We start from the raw sequence: 12,608 nt of genomic DNA, 5'->3' as shown, positions 1-12,608 counted from the left end.
CTAAAATGGCTTTCTATTTCTTCATTACTGTTAAATATTATCTTATTTCAGAGCCATGTACCCAGAGCGTTAAACCTTCCAAAAGCATACAGGGAAGAAAAATATCTAGTGGCTGTGCAGATCCTCAAATGTTTATTGCAACTCCAAAATACAAAGAAGTCCTGAAAACTGGAAGTTTTTACCAAAACCTATTTGATGGCAAAACTTGACTTAAACTCATTTTGGCAGCAATATCTGCCCTGAAGTGGTATGTGCCTAACTATAGACGTTTTAAAGTCCACTTAGGGTGAATTAATATTTTCTGATATAAAATTAATGTGTTCAATTACAGAGTACTTTCTCGGCTCTCAATGGAGATACTGCATAATATAATGACAGAATTAAAATCAGAATCTTGAGATATTTGTCCTAACATGTTCACTGCAGCATTATTTACAATAGCCATGAGGTAGAAATAACATAAATGTCCATTTACAGATGAACAGATAAAGAATATGTGGTATATACATACAACAGAATGTTATTCAGACATAAAAAAAAAAAAAAAAAAGAAATCCTGTCCCTTTACAGTATAACATAAATGAATCTGGAGGGCACTATGCTAAGTGAAATAAACCAGTCACAAAAGAATAAATATTGCATGATTCCATTTATATGAGGTATCTAAAGTAATAAAATTCATGGAAACAGAGTGTCAAATGGTAGTTTCCAAGGACTAGAAGAATGGGGAAGCAGGGAATTTCAGTTCAATGATTATTACAGAGCTCCAGACATGCAAGGTGTAAAAGTTCTACTGATCTCCTGCACAACACTGTGCCCAATGTTAACAATAGTTTACGGTCCACTTAAAAGTTTGTTGAGTTAAAAAAAAAAAAAACCAAGATGTATAAAGGACAGAACAAAATAGTAGAAGATAATTCAATAGTAAATAAGATCTCTGTTAAGTCACTGACTTCCAAAAAGCACTAAATGTACTTCTAAAAGTTTATTACCCAAAGCATTAAACCTGTGATAATGTCTGTGCAAAAAGTTAACAGGAAAATACTTTTGATATAGACTTTGTCTTAGAGACTGCAGAATAATATTTTATATATAATACTTATATAACCAAGTATATGAGAAGACCTGTATATAAGAAACTCCATTAGTTGTGTTTATTCCAGAATCATAGAGACTTATTTAATCACAGATTGTTTTGTTCATGTAATAAAATTTGAAAACAACTGCACTTTGGTGGGGGGGGGGGGGGAGATCAACTCATTAGTGAGGAGTAAAATTCCCCCTGGCCTTAGACGTCCCTAAGACCTTCCAGAGAAGAAACTGACCCAAAGAGATTATAGCCTGTCAAACGTCATTCAGTATAGTCAGCAAATAGTTCTGAACACTTCTTGAAACTAGAGGATACACTTCAGCCAAATAAAAGACAACTGGAAAAACAGTAGGAAAGGGAGTAGTTAATGGCATGCACCAAATCTCTTTAACTGAAGAACTAAATATAAAAGAAACAGATTAGGATGGCAAAACAAAATGCATATACTGTGTACCTTGACTATGTAGCAAAGACTACTAAAAAACTGGGAAAAGCTTCTGATTTCCTCATTTTAGTATTTGAAGGTTAGAAGATGTAATTTAAAGATTCAAATCAACTAAGAAATCTATCTATATATATATATATATTTAAGATAAAGAAGAATCATTAATAAATACAGTAGGAAAATACAAGGGAAAGAAGGAGAAATATAATAATTTTACCATTGTTCACGTTAGAAAATTGATAGACACTGTCTTCTGAAAAAATGTTGAGTATTATATAAACTCTTGAAAGTATACAACAGAGAAATAATAAAATACTTTCCTAAACAATACGAGAGAAGCACAGAGTCCCTATAAAGAATTATTAAAAATTATAAAAATAAAGGAAGACAGACCTAAAATACCAAAACAGAGCTAAGATAAGATATAGCCAATGTAGATGGCCCAAACTCACTTATTAAAAAAACCAGTTGCAAAGCAAAATCCAACCACACACCATACATAAGAGACACACCTAAAACAGTTACTCAGGAACATTGAAAATAAAAGGTGGGCAACGCAAATCAAAAGAAACCAGGAGTCATGATCTTATATCAAGTAAGGTTGAATTCAGGACAAGAAGAACTAAATGAGTCAAAGAACAGCAGCACATTCATAACAAAAATGTAACCACTGTGAACATGAATATACCCCAACATAGCATCAAAACACATAGAACAATTATTTCAGGCTCTAGGAGAAGGAATAGCTCAGTGGTAGAGCACATGCTTAGCAGGCATGATAGTCCTGGGTTCACTCCCCAGTTCTCCCTCCAAACACGAATAAACAAGTGAACATAACTACCTCCCCCCAAAATAATAAACAAACAGGCTCTACAGGAGCTCAAGAGAGACAGAAATTCAGAACAGTTTAACCTCTTGAATTAAACAGAGAATATAAATAAAACATAAATAATGAAATAGAAGACCTAAGTAATATAATTAATAAGGTAGAACTAAATGACATATAGCTAGTTTTATAACTTGAAACCAGACTTTAATAAGCTTTCTTTTTAAGGCCCCTGGAACACTGACAACAGTTGATCAGATTAAGCCACAAAGAAAACCCCAATAAATTCCAAGAAGTAGAAATAACACAAATCTACTCTTTTACTAAAAGTACAATAAAAGTAGGGGGGGAAAGGCCCAACCACTTGGAAATTTTAAAGCTCTTCCTTAAAAAGTCATGGTTCAATGTGATATTCAAATTGATATGACAAAAATAAAGATACTTTAATATACTACAGGCCAAAATCCAGGTGATAAAACTAAAGGAGCATTCGGAGGAAAGTAACCTCTGAACATTGTATTAAAAAAAGAAAGAATAAAAATAAATAAGTTAAGCATCCAAGTATGAAGTTAGAAAAAGAATAAAAAAAAAAAACTTAAGGAATAAGGAAAGAAAGCATTAATAAAGACAAAAGCAGAGCTTATTAGTTAAAACACAGGAAAAAATATATAAAGAATAAATAAGTCCAAAAGCTGTACTTTTTGTAGGAGAAAGGGGCAACTCTCTGACAAAATCAAGACAGGGAAGTAAAAAGATGAACAAAAATAAGAAATGTTAAAAAAAAAAAATAGCCACAGATAAAGAGGAAATTAAAAGAATCATGAGACTTCATTGCTAAACTTCAAGGCCCAGATCATTTTGACATTATATATTCTGTTTCACAGGATATGAAAAAAAGAAACAATTACTCTCTTTCTAAAGTAAACATAACATTGGTAGCAAAACAAATATCACCTCTAAAAAGAACACTGAGGACTAACATGTATCACAAATCCCAATGCACATATTTAAATAAAGCATTAGCAAACAGAATCTAGCAGCACGTTGGAAAACTGTTCAACATAACAAGTCACGTTTATTCTCAGAAACTGTGGATGGATGATAATCCAATAGAAAAGTGGGTAAAAATGAAATAAAATATTAAAAATATAACAAGATGTTCAATCTCACTCATAATAAGAGAAATTAAAATTAGAACCATATTGATATACCACTTTTTAGACAGTCTTGTCAAAGATCAAAAACTTTGATAAAACCTCATTTTGGTAAGGGTAGGGGAAAGCAGGCACTCTTGTACACTGCCTGTGACAGGGATAACTGGTGTAAATTCTAAAGAGGACAATTTGGCAATATTTACCAAATTATAAATGCTAATACCAATAGATAAACAAGTTTATACTGTATAGCACAGGGAACTATATTCTGTATCTTGTAGTAGCTTACGGTGAAAGAGAATATGAAAAAGAATATATGTATGTTCATGTATGACTGAAGCATTGTGCTGTACACCAGAAACTGACATAACACTTTAAACTGACTAGACTTCAATCAATCAATCAATCAGTCAATAAATGCTCATACCTTTTGATTTAGCAATTACATTTCTAGAAATGGAACTTGTTAGCATAAAATAACGCTATTGTTTTTGCTGCATCTTCTTTACTAGCAAAATCTTCGAAGTATTCTGAATGTCCATTCCTGTCTCCTCACGTAAATTATGGAACATCAGTATAAAAGATTACTATTCAGCTATAAAAGAATAAGGGAGTACTTTTTTTTCACTAATCTTAGAAGATCTTAATCATTGCTGAGGAAGAAAGTTCAGAATAATATTATTAGTTCACTACCACCTATGTAAGAAATGGAGAAATGTGCTTGCTTGTATATAATAAATATCTCTAAAAGAAAAAGAAAAAAAAAAGAACAGAGGGAACTGTGGTTGGGGAACCTAAATGAAAAGGAATTCTGAACCAGATGAATCTACTTCTTTTGTGTGTGTGTGTTACATGTTAAGTATCTCATCTGGTCATAGTGGCAATCAGGCATCTAGGAACTCAACATTTTTAAAAAGCATGTACAATTTGAAATTAAAAGTAAGAATGAAACTTTATCACCTCCAGACCTTAGTCATATCTGTCTTCTGACCCATGTCATCGTGTACTTCACCTGCCAAAACAAAAATTGAGATTTAAAAATAAATGAAATTGAAACAAGATTTAGACAAAGAAATACACTTATTTATAAAGAACCATTACTAGATGACATTATGATTTCAAACCTAGACTTTAGGAGTGTTTTCAAACTGTAACCCTAGACATGGTGATTAACACAGAGATACCCATGTTTGCCACAGATTGAACTAAAATGCAGTGCACATTAAAACAAAGTAAGATCACAATTGTGTTTTTCTGTAAATTTTAACATTATGTCATTAAATTATGTATGATGCTTGCAAGAGGCAAATTTTTGTTTTCCACTTTATCCCCCATTGTTGAGGAATCCAAAATGATATCCAAGACAGACCAGCTCTCCTCAATGTTAGAGCTTGGTGAGGACGTCTTTGTCTGTCTTGGTTTGGGTCAGATACATCTATGTAATATCAAGGTCAAATAAGCATGTAAAGATAAAACAATGTCAGCGCCTTCTGTACTCAGAGAACACAGCCACCTATGTGCCAAACATTTAATAACAACTATTCTTAGTAAAAAGCCAATATGTGCTTATTACAGGTATACTCAAAAATACAGGATGTTTATAGCAGAAAATAAAAATTAATAATAGACCTACCACTCAGAGATAACCGGTATTTATAGTTTTTTCATATTGATTGTGTGTGTACACATACATTCATCATACTGTTCATAAATTTCTGGTTCCTACTGTTTTTTAACCAACGTGTGTGAATTTCTCCTGTCATTAAAAGTTCTTTGTGAATCTAATTTTAAATGGTTGTTTAATAGCTCATGCAGCATAATTTATTTTAGCTTTCCCCTATCTGGAAGCTTTTAAGTTTTTTCTAACTTTTGCTTGGCATTTGAAGGATTAATACTATTTGCCAGGACCATGTTTCTTGCAATGGTAGTAAGAGTTATCTGTATCAATCCTGTGGCAGGCACTTATATTATCACTAATATTTATAACAAACTTGCAAGAGGGATATTTTCATTCCTGTGTTGTGGATGAGGGTACTGAAAAACAGAACTCAAAGTGACATGACTCAACTAAAGCTAAAAAAGTCAGTCCACTAGGTTTTTTAACTCAGGTCTCTCTCTCTTTTCACTAACCAATACTATAACTCCCCAAAAGCACTTGATAAACAGTTATTTGTTGTTTTCCTGGGTCTCAGGTCTAAATCCAGAAAGCAGTGAGGATGCTGTGTGAGAGGAGTCCCTGAATTAGGGAACGAGCCCAGCCTAGCACCTGGAATTTAAATCCAAACTCACCATGCAAAGTTATTTTCCAGTCATTACCCCCATTCGCTAACTGTGATAAATGGTAAAAACAAAACTGTCTTTACGTAAAATGGTCCCCCCATGGAGAGCCCTTTTATAAGGCTGGTGATGGAAGTGAAGAAAAACTGAAGTCTAAGAAAATAGTTCTGAGAAAAAAATAGAAGCTTTAGATAAATCAGAGTAGAGTATCAAATTTTTCCAAGGCCTAGATCTACAATATAAATAAGGCCAACTGTATGGGAGAAAAAAAGAGATCCTGGAACATTCTGTGAGTGCTTTAGTAAGAACATGCTTTAATGACATAATACATGCATTATAAATTAGAATGGCATATATAAATTAAGGGTCTAAAGGGGTTACTTAAATCTTTCAGTTACTTTCCTGAGTTTCATGAGGGAAACTGCAAGCTATCAGGATTTATCCATATGGAGAGTTGCAAAGATCTTGGGATATATATTCCTTGTGAAAATCAAGGGACTTCTCTAAAAATACCCCTGTGCCAAACATACCTACGAATAAATCTTAGTCCATGTGTCTGAATATTTCCTTAGGGCTATTTTCTAGAAGTTATTATTATTATTATCATCATCATTATATTATCAATAAGTACCATGGAAAGAGAATCCAAAAGGTTTACAAAATTCAAAATATCTTCAATAAGCTAACTAAAATTTTCCCATTTAAACTGCTCTTTAGGTTGTACTTTAAGAAAGCCTCTGAAAAATAATACCAAAAGAAAAAAATTTTGTAAGGTTCTATTTTATTTGCCAGTCTTTATAAATAGTGATATAAGAAATGCACAATGTAACTGAGGGCTTGTGTAAGTCCAAGTTGAAAATCATCTGAAACACTACCAGAGAAGGGGGCAGGGTGCGGGCAGAGGAAAGGTGAGGAAACCATGGAGACCACGAGTTATGGGACAGGGTAGCAGAGGAAGCTCATAAGGCAGGAGAGTATGAAAACCAACTTCTTGTATTTCTTAGCTTTGTTCAAAGTCAAATCTTACTTTAAAATATGTGTCAATGTGTAAAGTTTCACATCAGGAGACAAAGGTTTCTCTCTCTTGGATTTCCCTGACTTCCTGAGATTTCTGTGTTGAGAAAGTGGACACTCTAGTCCTGTGGAGTGAGACAGGGAGGCCAACAGAACCCAACAGGAGCCTTTTGGGGAGCTTCTCAGCAGAAGGAACCGTCTGCTAACTGGCCAAAGTCGGACTGACAAGGGTCACATGTAACTAGAACACTTGAGAATACAATACAGAGCAAGTATCCTGACAAAAGTATACAAACAGGAACTGGATATTGAAGAACTAGCTTGTCCAACCACTCAAAGTAGCCCTATACAGTGTGAATTCTCCGGAATGAACTCTAAATTCTTACAAACACAGGCACTAACATCAATTCCAGATCCATTAGGAAACAAGTATTAAATACTGCTTTTACTGAGATAAATCAGGCCACGAAGAACTTGTCCTCCTAGGATATGGGTCTATTAAGCACCATAGAGCAGGTCACACAGCTGGAGCTCCAAAAGGAACCCTGGACAGTATTACATCCAAGTCCCATCCCCACCCACGAATGGCAACAAATCCAAAGTTTCATCTGAATTATTCAACACTCATCCAACAAGTATCTACACAGTATTTATTACATACCAAGCACTATGTTAGATACTGGGGGTGCCCATATTCATAAGAAAGCCAGTGAGGGTTTTAGAGTTTTTCATTTAAAAATTCATAGAGTTGCTTACTTGTTTAAGGACTGTTAACAATATCAAGACAAAGGAACTGTTTCCCTTACCGTAAATTCTCCCATTGATGGAACATTTTTTAAAAGTCATGATGTTTTGAGTGAGGGTGCCTGTTTTGTCAGAAAAAATGTATTCTATCTGGCCCAGTTCCTCATTGAGTGTGGTTGTGCGAGCTTCAGCAGGTGTTGTCTTCTCAGAGTAATACATCTTCCGATCCCAGTTTATAAAATAACTGTGTCCCAAACGAATTACTTCCACACTGTCATCCATTCAAGTGGAAAAAATAAAGAGAATTACTCCATCAATTTCAGAACGTACAGAGATTTGCCAAAGTAAGAAGTCTGCCAACATTTTCAGAGTTTAGAAAAAAATGTGGATACTCTGTCCCTGGATCCTAGTGACCTTCAGAGGCATCTCAGTAGAGTCTGTTCATACACCATCCTGTCATTTCCTTGTAGCACTCTGAAACAGTGGGCTGGCTTTGCAGAAAGCCTTAGGGAATGTTCCATGGTTCTCTACTTAGAGACGGGCCCAGATTTCTTGTGTAGCATATTGTTGTTTGATGTGGCTTCATTTTGCCAAGAGGCAGAAAGAAGTATCTCTATGAAGCACTAAGCAAACCATAGCAGATACTGAGTAAAAACCCAGTGTGTTGTCTTATTACTTTGCCCATTTATCAGGAAAAGAGTGTAGTCTCATAATCCAGTGGTGATTTATGACTTTCCAACTCTAGAAGTCAAATTTGAACTCTGAAGCCAAAGGTATGAATTTTTTCAGTCTTTCTCATACAGAAGGCCAAATCAATTTCCAAAATGGTTATAACAGCGTAAGTATCTACCATTAGATTACTGAAAATTATCTTTTAGTCTACGCCAAGCCAAATGGCATCTCATTACTGTTTACTGCATTTCTTTTCATCAGTGAGTTGAACATTTTTTTCAAATTTTATTGGCCAGTTGTATTTCTTCTTTGAACCAACTAATTGCATTACCTGCCTATTTCAAGTTTCCTATTCTAGTATTAGTGTACTTCTTATTGATTAGTAAGAATTATATACATATATAGATAAAACACATATATAATGCCAATATGTTACCCAGTTTATCATACATCTTTTAATTTTGTTTCCACCATTTTTGATATAAGGACATTTTCTTTTTAATTGATCAAATTTATCAAGTTTATAGTTTCTGTTTATAGTCTGAGATTTGCTTAGATAGGACTTTCCTATGCCAAAAATATATATACACATAGAGAGAGATAGCTATATTTTTCTTCTAGTTCTTTATTGATTTTACACATTTAATTCTTTATCACAATTAGAATTTTCTGAAGTATGATGTGCATATGAGACACTAATTTCAACTTTTACAAAAAAAAAATCTATTCATCACCGTTTGTTGAACAATGAATCCTTTCCACTATTGTGTTGAGATGCTCCTATGTCACATATAAATTGTTTCTTCACTAAAATCTGTTTTAGGAATTTCAATTTTGTTCTTTCATGTGTCACTTAATGCATCTCATTTTTATTATTATAGCTTTATAAAATTTTTAATACCTGGAAAGAGGTAAGAAAATCTTTATTCTTTTCTTCTGCCAAAATTCTTAGCTATAATCACTCATTTATTCTTTCTGATAGAATCGATGTATTCATCTGAATAAACTTAAGAATCAATGTATCAGCTTTCTCATAAAACTTATTTTGGGAATTTTTATTAAGGTTATATTAAACTCTTAATTATTTGAAAAGAATAGATATTGTATAATACTTAATCACAGTTTCAAGGAAGAGGATAAATCTCTCCAGGAATTCAATTTTGGAAAAAAAAAAAAAAAAAAAAAAAAAAACTTCTGTTGGTAAAGGGTTTTAGTTAAATTCTGATTCGCTTTGCTTTTCACATAGGTCCACACTATAGCTTGACAGATTTCTTCCTGTATATTATATCTTTATTGATGGGATGATTTTTAATTGCTATTGGTTTAAAGGAAAGTATTTTTAATACTAAACGTTTTTTAGTATTAAAAAAGTGACTATGTCATAAAATCCAACATGTCACTGAATTATCTTACTAAAAGTTTTACAGAATTTGGGGAGGTTGGTTTCTAGGTTCATAATCACATAGTCTCTGCTCTTCCTAATAGATTCATTTCAGTTTCAGTTTCATGTCTCCCATTTTATTCATTGATATTTTAGTTGCACATCTTAGTATGTTAACAAGGACATCCAGAATAGCATAAGATAGTAATGATAAAGCAGGGACCCAGAGATTATTTCTGATATTAATGGGAATTAAGCCTTGCTTTTCTCATCTAAAAAACTGACAAAGCAGACAGCAGCCTGATCATGCAACCTCTGAACATTTGTTTCCTTGAAGACAAAAGACGACACCCAAGTCCTTTCTGGGCATTAAAGTTGATGCTTCCAGTTGTCCAGACATGACCTACCTACATTTCCCTCCCCCAAAATGGTACGGTGTCAGTTCACTGTCTAACTATTTAAATGGTAACGCTTTTACTCACCCAAACTAAAAATCACACTATGACTCTACAGAATCCTAAGATAGAAAAGTAAGATAGAAAAGTCACACTCTGCATGTATTTATTTATGTATTTTCCTGTTATGATTACTCCTCGTGTCGCCTGCATCCCCCTCCCTCATAAGTTCCTTGCTGGCTGTTCTAGTTCATTCACCCGGAAGCCATGAGCACTCACTGTGGACCAGGCATGGTGCCTCACCTGTCACAGGCAGCCGGTCAGGGTTGAATGAGTGAATCCTGACCCTCTCTCTATTCCCTAGTTTCACCAATAAGGACTTAAGACTTAGAGAGGTTAAGCAACTAGCCCAAGGTCACGCAAATAATTAACCACAGAACCAAGACTAGAAGTCAGGCATGTCTAAAGTCAGTGGAGCCCCGGCCTTAAGAATGCCATAAAAATAGCACTGTGCAGGTTAACTGTGCCATCACGTGATGCTTTCATTTACCTGAAAGTAAAGTGTCTCTCTCAAAATCAAAGCAAAATGAATGGAGGACAGAACCTGATCCTTCTGTGTCGCAGTACAAGCCAATGGAAGTATTCTAAATTAATTTGAATTCTTTGACCTTAAAACAGTCTGTAGAGAGGAAGGGTATCATTTTTGTTTGGGAAAAGAGGATTTAGGAGAATCACAGTGGAACATTCAGCCCTTTGTTTTATAATAGCAGGAAAAGGAGACAAATGTTCAGAGTTAACATAATCAAGCAGCCTAAAATGCTCAAAGAACTGGGCTGATGATTCCAATCATTTTGTGGCAAAACAAGCAACATGGAAACAAGTTCCTATTGCTTTGAAAAAACACTCAAAAACTAATTTCTTGGGAGTACAAGAGCCACATTTCTTAAAGTGACGTATTACAAAATTGTAGCTGGGTATGTTTTCAGACTGCAGGCAAACTGACAGCAGAGAAATACCCTACCAAAATCATCATCCTGTGCTCAAGTGGAATTATTAACCATTCAAAGTAAATTCTGCACTTTTATCCTCCAATGACATGGCACTAGTTTATTCCTTGTACCTATTCAAAGGTCTAATGGGAGCTCCGGTAGAAGAACTTCATCCCTCCCAACAGAAACACCTGGGAGTTCTTTTTTTCTAGACCTTAGTCTTAGCAACTGGAAGTTCTCTAGAATGCTTTTTTCCCTCAGGTTGAGATCAGAATCACTGTTCTTATTTGGTGAGAAAAAAAAAAACACCTCATATTTATTTTCATCAATACAATGCCTTACCAACAGGTAGAAAATTCTAGCCCCTTTGTTTTTCTCTTGCTGTCTTCGCTCATTAATAAATCATGCACAGCTTAGGCACAGAGGGAAAACACTGTGCCAAGTGTCTGAATATTTGGGTTTGGATCTTCGTTCTGTCCCTAACCAGCTCCACAATCCTGAGCAAATCATCTCATTTATAGAAGTTCAGCAATAACTACTTTGAAAGACTGTTGAGAGACCTAAATGAGATAAAGCATGTGAAAGCACTTTGTGTAAAACATAAAATGCTGTCTAGAGGTAAGGTGATATTATTTGGAACAAAAAGGATCTCAGAAATCAATTATTCTAATCTTTTTATTTTACATAAAGCACGTATTTCGTAGGCAAACCAAGGCACAGAGAAGCCAAGTGGTTTCTTCAAGGTCACCCAGCTATTAGTAGCCGTGCCAAGATTAGAACTTGGGTTTGGACTGTTCCAGACAAGTTTTCTTTCTGCCACTGAAGGGGATACAATGGAAGGAAAAGGAATGCTAACCTGGCAATCTAGCCTTGGTCTTGAAAAAAAAAAATTTTTTTTTCAATCATTAAATGAAAAATGCTCTTCAAAGAAGAGTATATACAGAGTATATTCCTTCGTGAGGACAAATGAAATTGCACATGTGCAGATGGTAAGCCACGATGAGCATTAGTTGTTCATTTCGACATAAAAGGAAAGCTATAAAAGCTGACCATAGTTCCTCTGGCAAAGAGCAGGGTTTACCATAGACTTTGTAACTGGATACAAGCATGAGAGGTCTTCAGAATCAAAGATGAGCCGGTAAGATACATTTTAAGTAGAGTCCGCTCTAACCACAGCTCCAGAAGGCCCAAAGCAATTTGTGGTGTTGTGGCCACATGCCACTACTTCAACTCAATTTCCCACAACTTGACATTTCAGTTTCCTGACCACTCTCCAAAACAAGGGTGGATTTTGTGCATTAAACTTCCCTTGCCTCATCATAGTCAGGATTTTGGAAAGAGAGAAAAAGAAACTCGTAAAAATTAGTGGGGATTTAGGGCTGGTGATTTTGTGTATCATTAAAAATACTGGTGATGAGGAACATCTACAACCAAGTCTCATCTTGGCTCCAATGGCTTTGGGGCTGTCTGACTCAGTATTAGTGGGATTAGGATCAAGATTTTCTCAAGTACAGATTCTAGGGCCAACTTCTAAGCCTTATCAAATCGATAGATAGATAGATAGATAGATAGATAGATAGATAGATAGATAGATAGATAGATAGGGATAGATAGGTATGTA

General features: G+C 34.7%; 1 protein-coding gene across 7 annotated transcripts in view; it reads right to left on the bottom strand.

The window, feature by feature from the left end:
* The window catches only part of ATP8B4 (ATPase phospholipid transporting 8B4 (putative)), a 211,440-nt gene that overhangs the window by 77,072 nt on the left and 121,760 nt on the right, over positions 1-12,608 (bottom strand). For all 7 annotated transcript variants that reach the window (XM_064485612.1, XM_064485615.1, XM_064485614.1 and 4 more), the window contains 2 exons: positions 7,613-7,821; positions 4,484-4,527 (listed from right to left, as the gene is read on the bottom strand). In XM_064485612.1, the coding sequence (XP_064341682.1) occupies positions 4,484-4,527; positions 7,613-7,821 (253 nt within the window). The remainder of the gene's footprint in view (positions 1-4,483; positions 4,528-7,612; positions 7,822-12,608) is intronic.

Source organism: Camelus dromedarius, chromosome 5, assembly GCF_036321535.1.
Source record: "Camelus dromedarius isolate mCamDro1 chromosome 5, mCamDro1.pat, whole genome shotgun sequence".
In the NCBI taxonomy this organism is placed as follows: Eukaryota; Metazoa; Chordata; class Mammalia; order Artiodactyla; family Camelidae; genus Camelus; species Camelus dromedarius.
The sequence above is the reverse complement of the archived record's forward strand: the minus strand, read 5'-3'. Positions and strand labels throughout refer to the sequence as shown.